The 25,745-nt window shown below is 41.1% G+C and overlaps 1 protein-coding gene across 3 annotated transcripts; it reads left to right on the top strand.

Annotated features, from left to right (window-relative positions):
- Window positions 1-3,877: 3,877 nt before the first annotated feature.
- Window positions 3,878-22,309, top strand: smfn (small fragment nuclease). Of its 3 annotated transcripts, none has more exons than XM_024393563.2 (8): window positions 3,878-4,241; window positions 5,581-5,664; window positions 5,868-5,945; window positions 9,613-9,724; window positions 10,179-10,287; window positions 10,827-10,880; window positions 15,045-15,183; window positions 21,611-22,309. In XM_024393563.2, exons 1-7 carry the CDS (start codon window positions 3,939-3,941, stop codon window positions 15,169-15,171), a joined length of 867 nt encoding a protein of 288 aa, XP_024249331.1. In that variant the 5' UTR covers window positions 3,878-3,938; the 3' UTR covers window positions 15,172-15,183; window positions 21,611-22,309. The 3 variants fall into 3 exon arrangements, with proteins under 3 accessions (XP_024249331.1, XP_024249332.1, XP_024249329.1); XM_024393564.2 differs by lacking the exon at window positions 21,611-22,309 and adding an exon at window positions 15,429-15,666; XM_024393561.2 differs by lacking the exon at window positions 21,611-22,309 and having other exon boundaries at window positions 3,880-4,241; window positions 15,045-15,666.
- The last annotated feature ends 3,436 nt before the right edge of the window (window positions 22,310-25,745 follow it).

Here is a 25,745-nt window from a genome sequence, read left to right on the forward strand (position 1 = left end):
GACTTGACAATATACATTTTTTATTTTAATGTTACACCTTTATTTAACTAGGAAGTCAGTTAAGAACACATTCTTATCTTACTTTGTTGACAGATTTATGAGGAAGTCCTTGCTTTGCTATAGGGGTTGTCACCCTGCTCCTTTCCCAGCTAGCACATAAAGTTCTGAGAACCATATGTTTCTTAGAGCTTGGTGAGAGTGTGGCTGTCCTATGGTTATTTTTCATACAACATTCTGGGAATGGCAACCGTAGACATATAAACCCCTAGACTAGAAAAATCCCTAGACATACAAAAACCCCTAGACATACAAAAAACCCTAGACAATACAAAAACTAAACACACCACCCTTGTCACACCCTGACCAAAACAATTAATAAAGAAAACAAAGATAACTAAGGTCAGGGCGTGACAGGCATTCTCTTTTGTATTGCATGAATTACCACAAGTAATTAATGTAATTCCAAGGTCTCATTCAAGGGCCATTGTGGAGATATGTTCATTATTGTTGTCATATTCTTTATACAACAATATGACAATTTCTTCCTCTGCTAATTATAGCAGTAGTATCGTCAGAAGACTTGCATGGCAAATAGTAAATGCGATTATTTTTACAATTTCACCCATCACTGCTTTTCCAAGGCCCTGGGTTATTACTTTTTAGACGCCCCCTGGGCAGTGATCTGTGTAAATTGAAAGCAGGCTCTCACACTGAGAAGATAGTGTTGCCTGATGACTATAGCGAGATACACAGGTCCTCTCTAGCATACCCAACATGAGGCACATACTTGCATATATGAAGTGCAGATACCTGCGTATATCAAGGTACTCCATGTACAGATACAGACACACACACACACAGGGGTGGCATCGTCTGCCTCTGATAGTAGTTCAGGCCTGAGATAGAAAGAGGTTTCCTCTCAGGCCTCAAGGCCAAAGTGTACACATAGGTCTACAGTACCTACATACAAATTATGAACAGAGCACATCACAAAATAAAAGCACATCAAATGCACCAAATAACACTGGTAAACTTAGCAAACCTCCCAAGGCTTGTCTGATTGGTTAATTTCTCATTTCGTCGTCCCTGTTTTACTTTTTCCTCCGATTTCAAGCTTCGTCTTTCTAATGCAAAATTATCGTTACAGCAAAGCCAATTTTCTGTTGTCAGGGTCAAAAGAGCATAGGAAGAGAACAGTATGTCTTCAAAAAAATGAAGCACAATAAAATGACTTTCATACTGAGTCATAATCAAGTGTTCCTTTTCTAGCTTCTTCAGTCATGAAGTCAATCATGGAGTGAGTTGGAGAGGAAGATAAACCGATTGTTATATGGATGCTTTCCAATATGCTTTCAGATAAAAACAACTGTTTTATTCTTCACTTGTCTAAATCTTTGCTAAAGCTAAACCTGAATTTGAATTAAAGCGTCAGTTCACATCTCAGTACTCCCCTGATGTTTTCCTAACCACGTGAGTTGACAAGGAAAAATCTAATTGTACCTGTCACATGCACCGGATACAAAGACTATTATGGTTCAATAAAGTACCTACCAAAAGGGACACTGCAATACAGTAATTATAAACATTTGTTTACAGATCTTCCAACAATTTCTACACTTACAGCAATATGAAACATTAGCATTGCTCTTGCACCATCCAAAGGCTCAGTTTGGAACTATCCTTGTGAAAAACATACAGCTATGACCAAGCTCCGGGGTGAAGTTTCTCCTAGGTACAGATCTAGGATCAGCTTCCCCTCGCCCAATCCTGACCTTTACCATTCGTGAGGAAAATGCAAAGCCTACCCAAGATCAGCAATAGAGGCAACTTACTCCTGCTCCTGTGACCAATACAGAATATGTGGCCATATCATTACAGTACATAGGCCTATACATTTCTGGCTACTGGGTATTCTGAGGGGAATGAACCAGCTAGTGCATTTGTAACTCAGACAAGATCTCCAGCCGGATCAAAATCAACTATGTCATGCAGAAAAAAAGATAATATCCAAGTTTGAGTAGGACCTTCAATGAGTGCCATGCAACTGTACTGTGTCCATATTTGTTCAGCCTGTCTCAGCAGGACACTGAAGCAGCCTTTAGCACCTGTACAGCATATTAAATTACCTCTGTATTATTCAGAAGTCATCTTGAATGCATTTTGTAGGACATTTATGCTACACAGGGCTATCACTTTACGTCAACCTGTGCTGTCATGTCCCATTGCACACATTGTGCTGCAAAGAAGTGAATGTAAAATGGTTGACATCAAACACATCATGCTCCAAAGAAGTGAATGCAATGTCTGACTATCTGTTGCATTAGTGTTGCATCACATTGCTGTGATGACAACACTCTGTCCCAAAAGGCACGCTTTTCCGTATATAGTGCACTTATTTTGACCAAGCCACCTTTTGTTTGGTGCCCAATGAATATGGGTCATATTCATTAGTGCACACCGTAGAGAAATGTTTTGAAACGGAAAACAAAAAATAGTGTTTCTTATTGGAAAAGTACTGGCATAGTCCCTCCCCGTTTTAGTCTGTTTTCTTCCATTTGGTGCCTAGTGAATAAGACCCAGATGTCCCTGGCCTTTTACACTGTTCACTCGCCAGGGCCAGCTGGTGCAATTTCCTGTCTCGCTGGTGTCACAACCCATGTCCCATGGTCTGGTCGGGCAGAAGAACATTGATGCTGTCACATACGGCCAGTATCACTTCAGACATGGAGATGGCCCCAGAGTTCAACTGGTGTGAATTTAAAATCGTCCCAAATGGCACCCTATTTCCTATGTAACTTGGTCAAAAGTAGTGCACTAAATAGGAAATAGGGTGCCATTTCCAAGGCAGATGTTGACTCATACATCATTCTGTGCCCTAGAGTTCATTCACAGCGGTGAAGAAGACAACTGCTTCTCCCCAGTCTGAATACAAATATGCCTATGGCAGTTTCTTCAACAACAGCAATGTACATCAGGATCTGGTTTTTGTTTTTCTATGTTTTAGAATGTGAGAAGCAGGGGGATTTGATTGTGTGAGCCCCACTGTGGATTAAACTTTGAAGAGTGTCTACGGAAACTGCTTGTTGTTATGTACTTGGCTAATACTGCTGTTTAGCCATCCAGCAAAGTGGATCAAACCTGTCGGCGTCTGCCGTAAGCTGTTTTGTGTGACGGCCTGACAGACGCTCCTGTTTATCTGCACTGCACTTGGTTTTAGATATATATTTTAATTATATAAAATCTCAATATATTTTCAGAAAACTCTTTTTGGATGTTAGGTACCAAAATAGGTGACACACTTCCTCAATGCAACCATCATGTATTTTTCATCTTGGCAAGAAAATGTGTTGTACATATACATATACGTATTTTATATACAATACATATTGAGCAATTCATGTAATTTTCTTAAATCACATTCAACTCAGTTTAGGAAAAAACATACATAACACAACAATATACATTTATTTCACATGTAGTGTTCCCTCTTGTTACAAACTATTTCCCCTTGTGCATATTGATTGCTTGTAATTACTTGTTTTTCTTGCACAATATTGTCATGTTCTTTCGTTTTGAATGGGAGTTGTGGGTAGTGGGAGAAAGGGAGTGTAATGTCACAATCTCGGGCACAATTAGATGCTAATAAGATGGCCATTTATTACAAGTTATACACAACACGTCGAGCAGCACCCACCTCTCTCAAACCATGCCATTGCTTCGATATACAACCATTCAGTACAAACAATAGTTAATGCCATGCCTTGTAAATACCCGACTATTTGCTTATTTAAATCGGTGCAGTTGCTGGACATGAAAATACTTTCTACATCTAAGAAGTAGGAATGCTTGGCAACTACATTCCATACACGCTTGAGATGTTGCTGACGCAATGGTTTTACGACAGTTTAACGACCGTTTTGATCGGAAGTTGATCCAGGATGCCGGCGTTCTTGTGCACTCGAGCATCAGCGTGGTCTTTCAGCTCGAAACTTCTTTGCAAGTTTGCGAATTTTCCTACTCTTCGCCCAAGCAGCAGTCAAAGGTTTTCAGCAAGTCGATATTTATTTTTGCAGTCAAGCACAAGCCTGAACTGCGCTATTTCTGAGCAGAGGAAAGGCCTAGCGCCAAGACGGACCGGGCTGAATATTTTTGTACATAATAACTCCACATACCGCAAGAAAATGTCATCTTCGCGGTCAGACCCTGGCATGAGGCAGAGGATGGTGTGGGTGGACTTGGAGGTAACGTTAACGTGCCTTGCTAGCTAGAAGCTAGCAGTTGCAACGGGTTTGTTGATTACTGGTAGTTAGCTAACAGCTGTTAGGTAGGCTATAGCTAAGTTAGCTAAACAAAAACATGCTAACGTTAGCTAGCTGTTCAGATAGAACTTGGCCTGACATTGACAACTGTAATGAGGTAATTTGCGGCTAACAACTTTTGATAGGTATCCATAGCTGGCTGGCTAGCTAACTAGTGTTAGTATAATTAACACCATGGTGTTAGCTTTTTAGCTAGTCCACATCAAATGTCTGCTTCTCTCATATAATAATTTTTGCAGACGTCATAGTTAGTTATTGTCTTTTATTAGCTAGCAAATTACTAAATCTGTTATACATGCGTTTTATACATGCGTAATCCATCACTCCCACTGCAGTGAGCTGTCAACATAGTCATTATTTTGTCAGTGTAATATAATGGTTTTCGAAGGCTGAGATTCAAATGCTGTACTGTATCTAACTAGCTAAACATGCGTGCCATTTTAAGTGTCATGATTAACGTTAGTATCTAACGTAAACTCACTCACTTTTGTACATCTCCTTGCTCCGTACAATTGACCTTATTTTAGCGCCTCAAAAACGTATTCCAGATCAACTGTAATTTCAATACCATTGTAAAGCATAATTTCTCCCCTTTACAACAAAATAAATGACATGACCTAAACGCTGCCCGTTTCTGTATAATTCAAGCAGACAATGAGCCCCGTCGGGTCTTTAAAAAAATGGCGGGTGGGGAAGCGAAAGTAATACGTGATAGTGAGAAGGAGAGATGTTGTGTGGGAAAACTACTTTTTTTTCACTCGTTCTGTCCAACTTATCAATTTATCACTGTCCATTTCTTGTTTTTAAAGATGGGAGAAGTGCTACACCTGGTGGAGCGAGATTGTAAGACAGAAATAGTTGCTTCATGCGGGTTGTACGTTATGACATGTCACGATGTAACAGAGGGTCCGTTTTTAAAAAACTTTTCTCCAATACTATAGAGCCATTACCATGTCGATCAACGCTTGAATAGAAACCTAGTTCACACCCCCGATTTTGAAGTCAACACAGTGGCTACAGTCCCATTAGTTTTCTTTGTAGCCTCGTTTGAATGTTTACGTTAGCTTGTTAATTTTGAACATCTCATGATTCTCTTGCATGTTATGGAAAGCAAGAAAAGGCCAGAGCAGAATGATGGTGCATTTTCGGTGATGTAGTTGTTTACTATAGCATAGCATTTTGAATGGGAATGTCGTCTTTATGCATATTAGCTACAGTAGACCTACACCATTTTCTCTTATTGTGTACATTCTTTTTTCAGATGACAGGACTGGACATAGAGAAGGACCAGATCATTGAGATGGCGTGTCTCATAACAGATTCAGAATTAAATGTTTTAGCTGAGGTAATTTGCGTTCTGGCTGCCACCCAAATTCCTATTGCCTACTTAGTGGTCTATGTTTGACCAGAGCCTTAAGGGCCTTGGTCAAAAGTAGTGCACTACACAGGGAATAGGGTGCCATTTGGGATGCTAAACTGTCATTCAATTGGTTGCATTTAATTCCTCTGTACATTACGTGAAGAATGACGTGAAGGTTATGTTGACAGGGTCCCAATTTGATAATCAACACAACTGGCGAACTGCTGGATGGGATGGACAACTGGTGTAAAGAACATCATGGCAATGTAAGCATAACTTGTGGAACTTTGTCTAGGTCCCGATCCTCTACCCTTTTCCTGAAATGTGAACTTTGACACTCCCTTGTCATGGATTTCAAAGCATAGCATTGGTGTAAATGTTGTCTGGAAGAAATTAGCACCACTGTAAAAATCCATGTTAGAAAGTTTGCAAGTGAATGGAGAAAGATGGAGAATTGGGACTGCCTATGCCACCTCATTGCAAGTTGTCTCAGACAGACTAAAATGGTCAGATGCGTTTTGCTTAATGAACAAGATGCTGCACCAGCACAAATAAGTCTCCTAATTCAAAAGTAATCAGTGTAATTACTCAATACATACACCAAGCAAGCTGAATAGTTAACACATTCATATTGAACATACAGTTGAAGTTGGAAGTTTACATACACTTAGGTTTGAGTCATTAACTCGTTTTTTAACCACTCCACAAATGTCTTGTTAACAAACTATAGTTTTGGCAAGTCGGTTAGGACATCTACTTTGTGCATGACACAAGTAATTTTTCCAACAATTGTTTACAGACAGATTATTTCACTTATAATTCACTGCATCACAATTCCAGTGGGTCAGAAGTTTACATACACTAAGTTGACTGTGCCTTTCAACCGCTTGGAAAATTCCAGAAAATGTTATCTTGGCTTTAGAAGCTTCTGATGGGCTAATTGACATCAATTGGAGGTGTACATGTGGCTGTATTTCAAGGCCTACCTTCAAACTCGGTGCCTCTTTGCTTAACATCATGGGAAAATCTAAATAACATCATCCAAGACCTCAAAGAAAATTGTAGACCTCCACAAGTCTGGTTCAGCCTTGGGAGAAATTTCCAAACGCCTGAAGGTACCACGTCTGTGTTCTGTCTCCTAGAGATGAACTTACTTTGGTGCGAAAAGTGCAAATCAATCCCAGAACAACAGCAAAGGACCTTGTGAAAATGCTGGAGGAAACAGGTACAAAGTATCTATAGCCACAGTAAAATTAGTCCTATATCGACATAACCTGAAAGGCCGCTCAGCAAGGAAGAAGCCACTGTTCCAAAACCGCCATTAAAAAAGCCAGACTACGGTTTGTAACTGCACATGGGGACAAAGATAGTACTTTTTGGAGAATTGTCCTCTGGTGTGATGAAACAAAAATAGAACTGTTTGGCCATAATGACCATCGTTATGTTTGGAGGAAAAACAGGGAGGCGTGCAAGCTGAAGAACACCTTCCCGAACGTGAAGCACGGTGGTGGCAGCATCATGTTGTGGGGGTGCTTTGCTGCAGGTGGGACTGGTGCACTTCACAAAATAGATGGCATCATGAGGGAGACGAATTATGTGGATATGTTGAAGCAACATCTCAAGACATCAGTCAGGAAGTTAAAGCTTGGTCCATTAATGACCCCAAGCATACTTCCAAAGTTGTGGCAAAATGGTTTAAGGAACAACAGTCAAGGTATTGGAGTGGACCTGACCTCAATCCCATAGAAAATTTGTGGGCAGAACTGAAAAAGCGTGTGCAAGCAAGGAGGACTACAAACCTGACTCAGTTACACCAGCCCTGTCAGGAGGAATGGGCCAAAATTCACCCAACTTATTGTGGGAAGCTTGTAGAAGGCTACCCAAAATGAGATGTTTGAGTGCGGCCTCTGGCTGGGCCACTCAAGCACATTCAGACATGTCCTGAAATCACTCCTGTGTTGTCTTGGCTGTGTGCTTAGGGTCGTTGTCCTGTTGGAAGGTGAACCGTTGTCCCAGTCTGAGGTCCCGAGTGCTCTGGAGCAAGGATCTCCCTGTACTTTGCTTTGTTCATCTTTCCCTCGATCCTGACTAGTCTCCCAGTACCTACTGCTGAAAAACATCCCCACAGCATGATACTACCACCACCATGCTTCACCGTAGGGGTGGTGCCATGATTCCTCCAGAAGTGACGCTTGTCATTCAGACCAAAGAGTTAAAATCTTGGTTTCATCAGACCAGAGAATCTTGTTTCTCATGGTCTGAGAGACTTTAGGTGCCGTGTGGCAAACTCCAAGCGGGCTGTCATGTGCCTTTTTTTACTGAGGAGTGGCTTCCGTCTGGCCACTCTACCATAAAGGCCTGATTTAGTGGAGTGCTGCAAAGACAGATTGACTATCAGGTTCTTGGTCAGTTCCCGGACCAATGCCTTTCTCCCCCGATTGCTCAGTTTGGCTGGGCGGCCAGCTCGGAAAGAGCCTTGGTCGTTCCAAACTGCTTCCATTTTAAGAATGATGGGGGCCACCGTGTTCTTGGGGGCCTTCAATGCTGCAGACATTTTTTTGTTACCCTTCCCCAGATCCATCCTCAACACAATCCTGTCTCGGAGCTCCACGGACAATTCCTTCAACATCATGGCTTGGTTTTTGCTCTGACATGCGCTGTCAACTGTGGTACCTTATATAGACAGGTGTGTGCCCTTCCAAATAGCCACTCAGATTTTTTACAAGCCACATTTTCTTTTTTGCCTCTAACAAAACAAAAAACGGATGAGCATGCTTTGTAATGTTTCTAAAACAGTAAATGTATTACTAGTAAGAAGTCGTGGTATATTGTTTAATTTCATTTTTTGTTGCCTGGGTTTTTTAAACTAAAATATCACACATGAGACACATTTTCACTACTCCAGTAATGTGACTGTAGTCGGGTTTGTGCCAATGTGATTGAGTCTGACTAGTAGAAGCGTTGTCGTCTTCCCTAATAGCAAACATAGAAAAACAACCTAGCTTGTGAACAAAACAATGTAAATGGCCAAGAAACACAAGGACCGAGTCACACAGTAGACCTTCGTTTCAAGTAAATTAAACCAATTTCATGCCTGTGCGCAGTGCTTCTAAAAATGATTATTTCACGTGCGCACAGCCCCCAGCCAGGCAGTGTTGCAGCGCGAGTTGGAATAGGCTACAGGATTCGTAGTTATTTGACTTTGTGCGATTCATTTACCAGCTATGAAACAAAACGGCAGAAATACTTTTTTGAACAGCTGCTGCAGCGATTATTTTACTATACATTTAATCATACTTGACTATTTTTATTCGGAAATGCATGTGGAACCCTGACACCCACCGATGTGGCTGATGAAATTGACATTTTACCCACCAATGTCAAAATCTACCCGCAGGTGTTAATTTTAAGCCCTGGTCTAGATTATGTTGTCACTATGCTCAGCATTTATGACCAGTTGTCTACTCTTAGACGCTTTGTGGATACGGCTCAGCCCTGACTCTCAAGCAAGAGAATATTTCAGAACCCTTCCATTGAGAACAGCTCATCCATATTTTACGCTGTCATCTAGCCAGCTACATTGTGTATTAAATTGCCTAGTAAATATTTGCTTCAGTCTTTGTTTCCTTGCTCTCAATTTGCTTTGAGCAATGATCAGTAGGATTATGAGCTGGGATCTTATCAATAAATAAAATGCACAACTTTGTAGGGTTCACAAGGAGAGCATGTGTTAAGCTATTTTATAATGTTCTATAATAATGTTGCATAATCACCTTCCGGTGTAAAAACCATAAAAAAATGAGAATAGGCATTGGTCTGAAGCTGAAAAATAATGAGCACCGCATTGCCTATTCCACTTTTTCGGATTCAGAAAAAAACACATTTTTGTGTTTTTAATAGTGTATACTTACCCCTGTGCATTCTGTTTCCCAGTCTGGGTTGACACAGGCAGTGAGGGACAGTAAGATCTCGCTGCAGCAGGCTGAGTACGAGTTCCTCTCTTTCATCAGGCAGCACACCCCACCTGGCCACTGTCCCCTTGCAGGTGAGTGGCCCTCTTTCTTCACTGGACTATAAACGTAGAGAATACCATCATTAAAACACTGTCACAACTGGGTCGTATTCAGTAGAAAACACTCTGAAAACAGGGTGAAACGGGGAGTTTCCCTGGGTGCCAGATCTGTTTGGGTTATCATGCAGACTCTTTGTCACTCGTTGTCATGCCAAACATGTTTGACTTGACAATAAGCAATGGAGTTGGCAGGAGCACAAACAGTTCTAGGACAAGGCTATGTGTTTTTGGCACCACCTTTTTTAGAATGTTTTTAACACTGTTACCATATTATTTTGTCACTTTGCAAAATGTAACTTATCCTTTGCCATGCAAAGGTCCTCTTATGCCACTGAGTGGAAAATATACATTTTTCTTGCTGAGGAAGCATTGTAGCACTTTCGGCACATCCAAAACTGAATGGCTGATGCTTTCTTTTTCCCTGCAGGGAACTCTGTGCATGCTGACAAGAAGTTCCTGGACAAGTACATGCCCCAGTTCATGCACCATCTCCACTACAGGATCATCGACGTGAGCACAATCAAGGAGCTCTGCAGGTATGTGTGTGTGTGTGTCGATAAGGCATAGGTACTTCACCTGTTTACCCAAGTCAGTCAGTATGTCTTCAGAGAGAGTGGTCAGTCCAATGTGTCTCTGGCTCAGTCAACTCAGATGGATAGAGAACAGGCCTTAAGTTAGCTGAAGTTTGTAATGGCTGTTTAAAGAGAGCTGAACCATGAACTACAGTTTTTCCCAGCCCATAGACTACTTTCAGGGTGAGAAACCATCTAACATCAAGTTGTAAAATAGTGAACTACTCCTTTAATAGCTATTTATCAATTTTCACGTGCCTTGATGTGAACTGTGATATTCATGCACTTTCATGCATTTTGTTAATTTAGCAGTTTCTCTTCTGCTTAGCAACTTCCTTGTACGAGGTTCAATTTAACTTTCTAAAGGCAAATGACCTATTCAATGCCTTACTTCATAAATGTATGAAACAACAGTGTCTTCAAACAGACAAATATTGCTGTTATGTGATGTCAGTTCTGAGAAGGAGCAGAGTTTAATTTGTGTATGTGTCCCGCTACTCAAGACGGTGGTTTCCAGAAGAATACAAGCTCGCACCACAGAAGAAAGCATCTCACAGGCAAGTTTGACAGAAGTGTTTTAAGAGTCAAGCTCAAAGTACCATGGTCATGTTAGAAATGTCTGGCCTTTGACAGATGTCTATGAGCTGTGCCATGTTATACGCAAAGTGAACAGTCCAGTAAGAGCATTGGATCAAGTAGATATTGATGCGTAGAAGTGTTACTGTTGTATGAATCTCCCAAATGGGGACTGAGGTTCGATTCCCATACCCACCCTTTCCATTGTTTTTCCCACCTGCCTGTATCCTGTTCTTTTTTTTTCAGAACTGTCAATACATTTATAAAATACCCTTAAATACAGTGCCTTCAGGAAAGTATTCACACCCCTGGACTTTTTTCATATTTTGTTGTCTTACAGCCTGAATTGAAAATGGATGACATTGAGATGTGTTGTCACTGGCCTACACACACTACCCCATAATGTCAATGGAATTATGCTTTTAGACTTTATTTATTAAAAATGAAAAGCTAAAATGTCTTGTTAGTAAGTATTCAACCCCTTTGTTATGGCAGGGCTAAATAAGTTCAGGAGTAAACATTTGCTTAACAAGTTGAATGGTGAAGTTATTACACTTTGGATGGTGTATCAATACACCCAGTCACTACAAAGATACAGGCATCCTTCCTAATGGAGAGGAAGGAAATTGAGGCTTGATCACCATGAGGCTAATTGTGATTTTAAGACGGTTGCAGACTAATGATTAAAAACTGCGGATGGATCAACAACATTGTAGTTACTCCATACTAGTAACCTAAATGACAGTACCTGCAAAACACCAGCATCAACGTCAACAGTGAAGAGGCGATGCTGGCCTTCTAGGCAGAGTTGCAAAATTATCATTTTCTCTGGTTTTACTATTTATAGGTATGTGTTTGTGTAAAATTAACATTTTTGTTATATTCTATGAACTACTGACAAGATTTATTCCAAATAAATGAATGAATCAAGCCACATACAAGGTTGTCCTGGAAAAGAACTTGCTTCCTTCTGCTCTGAAAATGTTCTCCAACTCTGAGGTTTGTTTTTTCCAGTGGGACAAATGCTCCATGCCAAAAACCTCTGGAATGTGATCAAGAAGAAGATGTATGGGTCACAAGCCATCAAACAAATGCGCCAGGAGTGACATAAAGTCACCCAACATCAATGTAAAAGACTGGTGGAGAGCGTGCCAAGACGTGTGAAAGTTGTGATTGAAAGTCAGGGTCTTTCCACCAAACATTGATTTCTGAACTCTTCCTAAGTTCAAATATTAGTATTGTGTTTAAAAATGAATATGAACTTATTAGGGTTAGTAGTCAGTAGTTTATAGAATAAAACAAATGTTCATTTTACCCAAACACATACCTATAAATAGAAAAACAAGAGAAACTGATAATTTTGACAATGGTGTCTTAATTTATATAAATTTATATTTCTATTTTTACCTTTTCTTTAACTAGGCAAGTCGGTTAATAATATCCTCTTTGGGAAAGGCGAAATTCAAACTACAGTATTATAAATATTTAACTTTCATAAAATCACAAGTGTAATAGATCAAAATAAAGCTTAACTTCTTGTTAATCCAGCCGCGGTGTCAGATTTTAAAAAATGCTTTACGGCGAAAGCAAACCATGTGACTATCTGAGGACAGCGCCCCCGCATACAAACACATGAAAAACATAATTCTACCAGGCAGGTGCGACACGAAAGTCAGAAATAGCGATGTAATAAATGCCTTACCTTTGATCTTCTGTTGGCACTCCAAAAGGTCCCAGTTACATCACAAATCATAATTTTGTTCGATAATGTCCTTCTTTATATCCATAAAAACTCAGTTTAGCTGGCACGCTTCAGTCAATAATCCACCCAGTTTCCCTCCCATCAAAATGCATACAAAATGAATCCCAAACGTTACTAATAAACAAGTCAAACAATGTTTATAATCAAACCTCAGGTACCCTAATATGTAAATAAACAATCAAATTTAAGAAGGAGAATCGTTAATCTTTACCGGAGAAAAATACCGAAGTCCGCGCTCTCTTCCACGCGCTTGGAAAACACTACAGCCAAAATGGGAGCCACCTAGAAAAACTACAATTTCTGGCTCAGTTTTCTAAAAACCAGCCTGAAACTCCAAAGACTTGACATCTAGTGGAAGCCCTAGGAACTGCAATCTGGGAGGAATTCGCCTTATAATAAAAGTGATAGCCATTGTAAATAGTGGTGGGATGGTTTGTCCTCTGGGTTTTGCCTGCCATATCAGTTCTGTTATACTCACAGACATCAGTTTAACAGTTTTAGAGGCTTTAGAATTTTCTATCCAAACCTACCAATTTTATGCATAGCCTAGCTTCTGGGCCTGAGTAACAGGCACTTTACTTTGGGCACGCTTTTCATCCGGACATCAAAATACTGCCCCCTATCCCAAACAAGTTTTAAGAACAAATTCTCATTTACAATGGCAGCTTACTCCGGCCAAACTCGGACAACGCAGTGGCCAATTGTGCTCCACCCTATGGGACTCCCAATCACGGCCAGATGTGATACAGTACCAGTCAAAAGTTTGGACACCTACTCATTCAAGGGTTTTTCTACATTGTAGAAAAATAGGGAAAACATCAAAACTATGAAATAGTCATGTAATAATCAAAAAAAAGTGTTAAACAAATCAAAATATATTTTAGTTTTTCATTCTAGCCACTATTTGCCTTGATGACAGCTTTGCGCACTCTTTGCATTCTCTCAACCAGCTTCACCTGAAATTATTTTCCAACAGTCTTGAAGGCGTTCCCACATATGCTGAGCACTTGTTGGCTGCTTTTACTTTACTCTGCGGTCCAACTCATCCCAAACCATCTCAATTTGGTTGAGTTCGGGTGATTGTGGAGGCCAGGTCAACTGACGCAGCACTCCGTCACTCTCCTTAGTCAAATAGCCCTTACACAGCCTGGAGGTGTGTTGTTTCATTGTCCTGTTGAAAAACAAATGATTGTCCCACTTAGCGCAAACCAGATCGGATGGCGAATCACTGCAGAATGCTGTGGTAGCCATGCTGGTTGTGTGCCTTGCATTCTAAATAAATCACCAACAAAGCACCATCACACCTCTTCCTCCATGCTTCACGGTGGGAACTACACATGCGGAGATCATCCATTCACCCACTTTGCGTCTCACAAAGAGACGGCGGTTGGAACCAAAAATCTCAAATTTGGACTCATCAGACCAAAGGACAGATTTCCACCAGTCTTATTATTGGTGGCCTTTTAGTAGTGGTTTCTTTGCAGCAATTCGACCTTGAAGGCCTGATTCACGCAGTCTCCTCAGAACAGTTGATGCTGAGATGTGTCTGTTACTTGAACTCTGGTGCATTTATTTTGGCTTCAATTTCTGAGGCTGGTAACTCTAATGAACTCTGCGTCTTCCTTTCCGGTGGCAGTCCTCATGAGAGCTAGTTTCATCATAGCACTTGATGGTTTTTGCGACTGCACTTGGAGAAACTTTAAAAGTTCTTGAAAAGTTCCGCATTGACTGAGCCTTCATGTCTGTAAGTAATGATGGACTCTTTCTTTTTGCTGTTCTTGCCATAATATGTACTTGTTCTTTTACCAAATATGGCTATCATCTGTATACCACCCCCTACCTTTTCACAACACAACTGATTGGCTCAATTGCATTAAGAAGGAAAGAAATTCCACAAATTCACTTTTAACAAAGCACACCTGATAATTGAAATGCATTCCAGGTGACTACCTTATGAAGCTGGTTGAGAGAATGCCAATTGTACAAAGCTGTCTTTTAAAATGTTTGAACTTTTATTTAACTAGACATCAAGGCAAAGGGTGGCTACTTGGAAGAATCTCAAACAAATTAAATGTATTTCATTTTTAACACTTTTTGGTACTACATGATTCCATATGTCTATTTCATAGTTTTGATGTCTTCACTATTATTATACAATGTAGAAAATAGTTTTAAAAAATACATTAAAAAAATAAAACTTTGAATGTGTAGGTGTCAACTTTTGACTGGAACTGAATATTCTCTATGTATACATCTGTGTGTACATACATTGTAGAGTTAGAAGTCATGGAGAATATACCCAAAATTGAACAGCTTAAAATGATTATACAGATTGTGTATGAAGTTATAAAGTGCCATCTTGTAATCGTCTTTCCCTTTCTAGAGCACTGGGCGATATTCAGGAGAGCATCAAGGAACTGCACTTCTACAGAGCACATGTTTTCAAATCGCAAACAGAGGAAAAGAAGCGCAAGATATTGCAAAATTGCGACAGCAACAAAAGTGTTTGAGGGGGTTCCAAGGTGGGTGTTGAGGTTAAGAGATATGTAGTAAGAGGTATTGCTTGAGTCCCAAATGGCACCCTAATTCCTTGTCAAAAGTAGAGCACGACATGGGGAATAGGGTGCCATTTGTGCGCAGCCAAGGTTTTAGATTCTGAAAATAAATACAATTTGCACAGCTGAATTTGAACTTTAATCTCCAGTCTGCCAAGAAAACTAATCATCGTTTTCTTATTCACACCTGTCTTTCCTCAATCCGTTTTTAGTTCCTATTTGCATTTGGCTGCAAAGGCATCTTGGTTTCCAGGTTCAATGTGGACATTTCCTTGTTTGGAAAAAAGCTGCTTTGCACTTGTTTTGGCTTTTTATGGCTTTTAGCCGTTGTGATTTTGTCAATCTAAAATGTGTCCTTTCAGTTCTGTTGCCAATATTATCTGGGATTGATTCATCATTTTCATATTTTATCAGATTATACCAGATACAATAAACTCCATTTTCTTTGAACCATCTTGTGCAAATTTCTGGCATGTCTAAATTTTATGTACTGATTCTAACACTAGATGGCAGTTTGTGCTTATATAAGGGATACCAATATTGAGAAATCCGACACACAAATAGACAGTAGTGTGTACTGTCTATCCACTCAGTCATTGTCTGACTATGCCAGTTGGTGTAGGGTGACTTTTCCTCTAGACACTGATCTTGAGTCAAATTGGGTCATTTTCCCCACTTGTGTAAATTTTAAAATTGGGCAAGGGAAGCCAATCCTAGATCTGAACCTAAGGGAAATGTCACCCTGGTGACTGGAAAAACTGCTTAGACTGACAACAAAACACACAACTGATGGTTAACGTAAGCCCCTGAGGTGACAACAGGGTCTTGTTTAGAAGGGTGCAACATATAACATTGCAGATAGAAATGCTATGAATAGAGTTGAACCGATTCCTTGTCAGAGCAGAGCCACTCATTCTATACACAATGTATTTCTATCTGAGCGTAGCCCTTGTTTTAGCCAGATCGTCTCGGTTCAATTGAAGAGCTAAGTGTTGTCTACTACTTTTCGTATCTGAAGGTTTTCAAAGGTCATTTGATCTTCGTGCATTTTAGCTTGCAATTGTTGAAGGGTGGGTGTGTGTTCGTAAAATACTACTTGAGGCAGGGTTTCCATGCTCTTTACTTTATGAAAAACAACACATCAAAAATGTCAAGACTTCAGTAAACAACTATCATCGAGCGAATGACCTTGGCCAGTAACGCATTTCTGCTGAGGTTCAGAGCGATGGCATATGATTGTCAACTCCCAATCTCCCACCTTGTTATTTTCTGCATGTGTCTCAAAGGGCTTTTATTAGGATTAAGATGACACTCTGCTTTAAGGCAAGACTTACAGCACTCTGTACAGCGACGTGACACCTCTTAAGCTACACCGTAGGTTACACACCAACCAACTCTTAACATCCAGCTGCTTCCTCTTTGGGCTAGATAATTATTCAGGAACTGTTTGTAGGCCGAAAGTATGATCATCATAGCAATATTTGAAGCACAACTTGTCTTGAACAAATTCTGTGTGAATTTGAAATGTAACCAAATGCATTTCCCAATGGTTGATCTGTGTGTGTGCTTTGCAGTGTGGAGTTAATGGCCTGTCTTATTATAGTGTTCCTCTAACCTTACCTCCCTCCTTCTCTGGGACTGCCAGCCAGGTGGATAACTCCAGTTTTTTTTTTTTTTTTTTTTACCCCTGCTTGACCTCTGCTTTATTTAAACCCACTGAGACTTTGGGAGAATCATTTTTTTTTAAACACAGGCCATGACCCATCTGTCTAGCCTACTCCTTACTAAAACTACAGAAATCTAATTTGATTTGCCACATCCTTCTTAAACAATCGGTGTAGTATAGTAACAGTGAAATCCCTACTTACGGGCCCTTCCCAGCAATATAGAGAGAAATATAGAACAAATAACACAATAAATAAATGCTTTGTTCACTGCGGCAGGTAGGTTACCGGTTAAGAGCATTGGACCAGTAACCAAAGGGTTGCTGGTTTGAACCCCTGAGCCAAGTAGGTAAAAAATGTCTGTGTCCTTGAGCAAGGCACTTAACCCTAATTGCTCCTGTAAGTCGCTCTGCATAAAAGCGTCTGCTAAATGACTAATACTTTTTAAAATGTATTTAGTGTACTCAACTTATAGTACTATATACTATTTAACCTACTGTTTAGAAAAAAGTGTTAAAAAATCTTCAATCATGTGCAGCAAATTCTACTAGACGATAAGCCTAAATGAGGATGACATCCTGGCATGTTAAGCATACTAAACTCGTCCAAAAAAAGAAACGTCCTCACTGTCAACTGCGTTTCTTTTCTTCAGCAATCTTAGTGTAAATATTTGTATGAACATAAGATTCAACAACTGAGACACACTGAACAAGTTCCACAGACATGTAACTAACATAAATGGAATATAATGTGTCCCTGTGCATCTCCTCCTCATGGACTTCGCTGGCCATGGCAGAGCACTGACATTCCTGTCTTGCAGGAAATCATGCACAGAACGAGCAGTGTGGCTGGTGGCATTGTCATGCTGGAGGGTCATGTCAGGATGAGCCTGCAGGAAGGATACCACATGCGGTAGGAGGATGTCTTCCCTTTAACGCACAGCGTTGAGATTGCCTGCAATGACCACAAGCTCTGTAACGATGCTGCTGTGACACCGCCCCAGACCATGATGGACCCTCCACCTCTAAATAGATCCCGCCTCGGTGTAACGCTCATTTCTTTGATGATAAATGCAAATCCGACCATCACCCCTTGTGAGACAAAACCGCGACTCGTCGGTGAAGAGCACTTTTGCCAGTCCTGTCTGGTCCAGCGATGGTGGGTTTGTGCCCATAGGTGATGTTGCCGGTGATGTCTGGTGAGGACTTGCCTTACAACAGGCCTATAAGCCCTCAGTCCAGCCTCTCTCAGCCTATTGCGGACAGTCTGAACACTGATGGAGGGATTGTGCATTCCTGGTGTAACTCGGGCAGTGTTTGTTGCCATCCTGTACCTGTCCCGCAGGTGTAATGTTCAGATATACCGATCCTGTGCAGGTGTTGTTACACGTGGTCTGTCACTGCGAGGACGATCAGCTGTCTGTCCTGTCTCCCTGTAGGGCTGTCTTAGGCGTCTCATGGTACGGACATTGCGATTTATTGCCCTGGCCTCATCTGCAGTCCTCATACCTCCTTGCAGCATGCCTAAGGCACGTTCATACAGATGAGCAGGGACCCTGGGCATCTTTCTTTTGGTGTTTTTCAGAGTCAGTAGAAAGGCCTCTTTAGTGTCCTAAGTTTTCATAACTGTGACCTTAATTGCCTACCGTCTAAGCTGTTAGTGTCTTAACGACCGTTCATTACTTATGGTTCATTGAACAAGCATGGGAAACAGTATTTAAACCCTGTACTATGAAGATCTGTGAAGTTATTTGGATTTGGACGTGAGTTATCTTGCCAGGCCTCATTAAAATATCTGGCTGCCCCACTAACCCTAACCCCACTTTGATTCAAGTGTCCTCATTCCTGTTCAGAGGCTTCTTATACGGGACAGACAAACAATCAGCAGATGATCACCACATCCCAAAGGCACCCTATATTCCCTTTGGGCTCCCGAGCGGCGCAGCGGTCTAAGGCAATGCATCTCAGTGCTCGAGGCGTCACTACAGACACCCTGGTTCGATTCAAGGCTGTATCACAACCCGCCGTGATTGGGAGTCCCATAGGGCTGTGCACAATTGGCCCAGTGTCATTCGGGTTAGGGTTTGCCCTGGGGTAGGCCGTCATTGTAAATAAAAATTTGTTCTTAACCGACTTGCCTAGTTATTATTTTTTTTTATTTAACATTTATTTAACCAGGAAGGGCTCATTGAGATTAAAATATATTTTTCAAGAGCGCCCTGGCCAAGATAGACAGCACCAAGTCATTACAAAAAAATTAGACAGACAACATGAAAAACTATAAGTAATCTAGTAAAAACCATTGAATTCACAAGAGTATAAAACAGCAAATTAAAAACATTGACAGGTCAATCAGCCTCAAAATCCTTCATCAGTGATTTAAAACACCAATCGGGACAAGTTCTTCCAGTTTAAAAGTATTTTGTAAGGTGTTCCAAGACGATGGCCCAGAGTACATAAAAGCCCCATTACCAAATTCAGTTCGGACATTTGGAAGAGTTAGCAAGGATAAAGTCCAGCGAACGAAGAGAGTACCCACCACATTTCTGAACAATAAAAATGCACAAATAAAAGGTAGTAAACCCAAAATGGCTTTGTAAATAAAAGTATACCAGTGACTTTGAGTGACTATAGAAGGCCAGCCAACCCTGGTATACAAAGTGCAGTGGTGCGTAAGGGTTTTGCAGTTTAAAATAAATCTCAAAGTGCCATGGTAAAGAGTGTCAATTGATCTCAAACACTGAGCGTTTTAGATCATATATAAAGCGTTCATATATAAAATATCCCCATAGTCTAGTAAAGACATAAATATAGCTGATACTAGCCTCCTGGCTTCAAAAGAGAAACGGGCCTTATTCCTAAAATAAACTGTAAAGTTAAATAAATTAGAGGGAATGCACTCCTTTTGACCAGGGCACTATGACAGGAATAGGGTGCCACTGTACAGTAAGCATGTCCTGCAGGTATACTGGTGCAGACCATTGGGAGGTTGGGTTGGTTGGAGGCATATGATGGGCTGTATACTGGGGGGACTGTTTATGTGAGTCTCTAGCTTTGAAAAATCCTTACTTGATTTCACACAGCCTGTCTGTTTGAGAAGCAGCAGAAGCCTAAGAGCGAGATTTTGAGGGAGGGAGTGTGCATGTGAGGGATTGTGTATGCCAGTGAGTGTGTGTCTCTTGTGTACTAGTGTGGGTTTACAGTTTGTGCGTACACTCTTGAGTCTTACTCTTCCTGAGTAAGTGTGTCTCTTGCCACTTCGGCGCTGATTCATCCCCTCACTTCCTTCTCTCAACTGTCCGTGCCCCCGGAGAGGTAACACCTGTGCGCTCTTTTCCTCAAGTACAAATCGATGAAGGGGCAATCTCACCGCCTTGGAGGACATGTGGTGTGAGTGTGACGTGCTTCAGCTCTCTGGGATTCAAACTAATCTGACTGGGCAGGTCAGAGAGAGGAGGAGAAGAAAGATAAACATCTGACCTGGCTTCACAAGGAGAAGGGTGCGTCCGAAGTAGCCTCCTTTTATATTGCTCTACTTTCTACCAGATCCCATAGGGCTCCTGTCAAAAATAGTGCATTACACTATATATTCAAACGTATGTGTACACACCTTCAAACTAGTGGGTTCAGCAATTTCAGCCACACCCGTTGCTGACAGGTGTATAAAATCGAGCACACAACCATGAAATCTCCATAGACAAACATTGGCAGTAGAATCTCCTTACTGAAGAGCTCAGTGTCTTTTAAAATGGACCATCATAGGATGCCACCTTTCCAACAAGTCAGTTCGTCAAATATCTGCCCTGCTAGCGTTGCCACGGTCAACTGGAAGTGCTGTTAATTTGAAATGGAAATGTCTAGGAGCATCAACGGCTCCGCTGCGGAGTGGTAGAGTATACAAGTTCACAGAACGGGACTGCCGAATGCTGAAGCGCACAATGCGTAAAAATTGTCTGTCCTCGGTTGCAACACTCGCTATCGAGTTCCAAACTGGCTCGAAGCAATGTCGGCACAACTGTTAATTGGGAGCTTCATGAAAAGGGTTTCCATGGCCGAGTAGCTGCACACAAGCCAAAGAACACCATGCACAATGCCAAGTGTGGGCTGGAGTGGTGTAAAGCTCGCCGCCATTAGACTCTGGAGCAGTGGAAATGCGATCTCTGGAGTGATGAATCCCGCTTCACCATCTGGCAGTCTGACGGACGAGTCTGGGTTTGGCGGATGCCAGGAAAATGCTACCTGCCCGAATGCATAGTGCTAACGGTAATGTTTGGTGGAAGAGGAATAATGGTCTCGGGCTGTTTTTCTTGGTTCGGCTAGGCCCCTTAGTTCCAGTGAGGGGAAATCTAAACGCTTGCGCATACATTAACATGCTATGCTGTTCTGTGCTTCCAACTTTGTGGCATTAGTTTGGGGAAGGCCCTTTCCTGTTTTCAGCATGACAGTGCCCAACCTCACTAATGCTCTTGTGGCTGAATGAAAGCAATTTCCCGCAGCAATGTTCCCACATCTAGTGGAAAGCCTTCACAGAAGAGTGGAGGCTATTTATAGCAGCAAAGGGGGGCACAACTCTATATTAATGCCCGTGATTTTGGAATGAGATGTTCGACGATCAGGTGTCCACATACTCTTGGTCATGTAGTGTATATAGGGAATAGGGTACCATTTCTGACGCTGACTGAGACGTGCCTTAGCCTGTCTGTCCGTTAACTTCCTTCTTGTTCCTTCCAGACATGTGGACCCACCTGTCACTCATCACGTAACCTTGATGAGACAAGCGTGAGGCGTTTTACCCTGCACCTGTTCCGGACCATGTGAGCTGTCAATTTTACTGCAATGGCACACAGCTAAGAGGGATAGACAAAAAAATATACTTACTAGGAACAGTCTTTGGGTCATACATTGTCATATTTACATCCTTATGCTGCATACTGTATCTCTTAGAGTATAGAGGAAAGCAGACCATTTATATTGTCACTTGCTCTGAGTATGTATGTTGTAACGTTTTATCTTGCATCTGTCAGAATTAAACCACACACTCAAAGTCGGCATCCATGCGCGACCTCCCCTCCCATACAGGCCCAATGCCAAATCAACCCCTAAGCCCTACACATTATTCACTTGTAGAGATCCCATGGACTTTTCCCAGATTTTGTTGTTACAGCCTGAATTTAAAATGTATTACATTTAGATTGTGTCACTGGCCTACACACAATAACCGATAATGTGAAAATAGAATTATGTTAACAAATGTAATCAATTAAAAGCTGAAATGTTTTTAGTCAATAAGTATTCAACCCCTTTGTTATATAAATAAAAATGTGCTTAAGTCACATTAGTTGCATGGAATAATAGTGTTTAGCATGATTTTTGAATGACTACCTCATCTCTGTACCCCACACATACAGTTAACTGTAAGGTCCCTCAGTTGAGCAGAGCATTTCAAACACAGTTTCAACCACAAAGACCAGGGATGTTTTCCAATGCCTTCCAAAGAAGGGTACCTATTGGTAGATGGGTCAAAATAAAAAACCAGATGTTGAATATCCCTTTGATCATGGTGATTTATTAATTACGCTTTGAATGGTGTATCAATACACCAAGTCACTACAAAGATAGGCTTCCAACTCAGCTGCTGGAGAGGAAGGAAACCACTCAGGGATTTCACCATGAGGCCAATGGTGACTTTTTAAAGTAGTTAAGAGTTTAATGACTGTGATAAGAGAACTGTGGATGGATCAACAACATTGTAGTTATTCCACATTACTAACCTAAATGACAGAGTGAAAAGGAAGCCTGTCAGAATAAAAAATATTCCAAAACATGCATCCTGTTTGCAATGAGGCACTAAAGTAAAACTGCAAAAAAATGTGGCCAAGAAATTAACTTTATGTAATGAATACAAAGCGTTATATTTGGGGCAGATCTAACACAACACATTACTGAGTTCCACTCTTCATATTTTCAAGCTTGATGGTGGCTTCATCATGTTATGGGTATGCTAAGTCTAGGGAGTTAAGATTAGGATACAAAATAAAAGGAATAGAGCTAAGCACAGGCAAAAACCTTCCAACTGACACAGAGACAAAGTCACCTTTCAGCAGGACAATAACCTAAAACACAAGGCCTGATACAGTATACACTGGAGTTGCTGACCAAGACGACATTGAATGTTCCTGAGTGGTCTAGTTACAGTGTTGACTTAAATCAGCATGAAAACTTATGGCCAGACTTGAAAATGGCTGTATAGCAAGATCAACAACAAGCTTGAAGAATTTCTAAAAGAATAATGTTCATATATTTTACAATCCAAGTGTGTGAAGCTTCTTAGAGACTTACCCAGAAAGACTCACAGCTGTAATCGCTGAGGTGATTCTAACATGTACTGACTGAGGGGTGTGAATATTTATGTAAATGAGATATTTCTGTATTTCATTTTACATACATTTGCGAACACTTACTAAAAACATGTTTTCACTTTGTCATTATGGGGTATTGTTTGTAGATGGGTAAGATTTAAAAATATATATTTAATCGCGGCTGTAACACAATGTGTAATAAGTCGAGGGTATGAATACTTTCTAAAGCTACTGTAGCTCCACCTTACCGTATGAATAGGCTAGGTGGAAGTTTCACCATGCTGCTTCTACCAATCAAATCCTCTGATCTTAAAGTGCGTAGGCCTTAGTTGTCGATTTGGGATTGGTGAATCGGCACCTCTGAGGCAAACTCAAAACCCACATCGGTCTTATCGATAAACCCCCGAACACCCTCTGGCACCCGATTTAGGTCCTTCTTTTAATGCTCTTCTGTTCGTACTTCACCTCCACAGCAACTGTACAGCGATTACTACTCTGCACTAGCAGCCTATGCTCCAATGCCACTGATTGTCCTCAGAACCCCATTAGAAGAGCTGTTTGATTAAACAGATTAAGAGCTGTGATTAGGGGGATTGATAGGATAGGGACACAGGCGGCGCAATAGATGGAATCAGGAGAGGCAACTTCCCATATGCCCCTGACTGCGTGTCGCATCCCAAATGGCACCCTAGTCTCTATGTAGTGCACTACTTTTGACCAGGGTCCATATGGGTCCCCGTAGGGTAGTGCCCTACATATTGAATAGGGTACCATTTGGGACACTACCTGCCTGGAAGGAGGCAGTGTTCATGTCGTCAGCAGCTTTCTCATCCTCAACTAAATCTGTGTTCCCCTCGCTTGCTCACTCTGTGTGACTGCCCAGGGAGAATTAACGATCCACTAGCACCGGTATGGCACGAGGCCCCCTTTATAGAGATGTCATTGCTGAGATGTGATTTATGCACTGATTAATTAAGGAATGCTATTTCATTACATCTGCGGTAATTGATATAGATTGCTAGTCTTTTCCCTCAGAATGTTCCCTTATGTTGTGTTAATCTCATCCCTGCATTGGGTTTCCAACATATGCTAACGGCAATGGGCAAATCCAACCTTGAATGTTATCAGCATATTTTTTTGAGGTTTTGGTCTTGAGTGACTGTGATAATTACTGATGGTGAACAGGCAGGAACCACATGAATAATGTTCATGTACTTTGGCCTAAACCGTTACAATTGGCCTTGTAATCCTTTGGGCATTTTTACTGTAGTTCTGTCAGAGTGGTCATTGGATTCTTGGTCACCTCATTGACTAAGATCCTTTTGGTCCAGTTTCTGAGTTTGATCGGATCACCAGCGCTAAGGAAGGGTAGTTTCATATTTTTTCATTTCCCCAATGATGGAGACAACTGTTGTGTCTTTGGCTATGCCGGATTAAGTTATATGACATGCTATTCTATAAAATCCTTTCTCTGTAATTAATATTACCTGATTGAGCTAATCATGTAAATGTAATTAACTAGAGAGTCGGGGCACCACAAAATAATATTTATAGAGCTGTTATCTTCCGAATAAACTCTTAAAGACCTAGTAATATTTTACATCAATAGCAGTCAATATTAATAGTCACCTTAATTCAGTCTCATCTGAAAGTTGTAAATTCTTGGTTATCTTCATGAACCCTGCCTAACAAGTTGAATCAGCAATACAAAATTTGGTTTAATTATTTATTTACTAAATACCTAACTAATCACACAGAATTACATATACACAGAATTCATTATACCTTGATTACAAATTATGTCATAAAGGAAAACGTCCCTAGCGGGCGGAACAGATATGGCAGCTGGTTACAGAAAAGAAAAGGGGCTGGGTTTGAGTGAAAGAGCGGGAAGACTGAGGGACAAAGGGAGAAGCTGTGCTATCGTAAATACAGTATCTTATGCATTCTAAATTACCTCCCATTTGGAAAAGGAAAATGCAATAAATATTTACTCTGAGCTGCGATTCGGTAGGTTGGTGGTAGATGGAAGGCCGTGTTGCCAAACCGAGTCCTTTGTCCTTTGAAGAATGTCTCTGGTGGTCAGTTGGATACGTTGTAGTAACGTCGTTGTGTGGTAGACGGGATACTCTGTTTGTTCTTTCCTAGCCCGCGTTTGCAGCTGCTGTTGCTAACTCAACGGCTAGGAGGTATTACTTTTGTAGTAAATAAGAGTTCAAAGTTCATACCATTCGCAACCAAAACTCACGCTGAGGTTGGCTTAGTTCTGTAGTTGACATGTTAGTCCTTTTATCGCAGAGGCTGCAGACCTCATGTACTATCACGTAATATCCACTAGGTACAATGTGTAGTGTTTCAGATGGGAATAAAATGGATAGACACACACACAGCCCTGTATACCACATGAAAGACCATTGTGTTGTCTTCGGGCTGCATCCCAAATAGGGCTCTGGTGAAAAGTAGTGCACTTGTAAGGAATAGGGTGTCATTTTGGAAGAAACCTCTGC

Source organism: Oncorhynchus tshawytscha, linkage group LG30, assembly GCF_018296145.1.
Source record: "Oncorhynchus tshawytscha isolate Ot180627B linkage group LG30, Otsh_v2.0, whole genome shotgun sequence".
NCBI classification, from domain to species: Eukaryota; Metazoa; Chordata; class Actinopteri; order Salmoniformes; family Salmonidae; genus Oncorhynchus; species Oncorhynchus tshawytscha.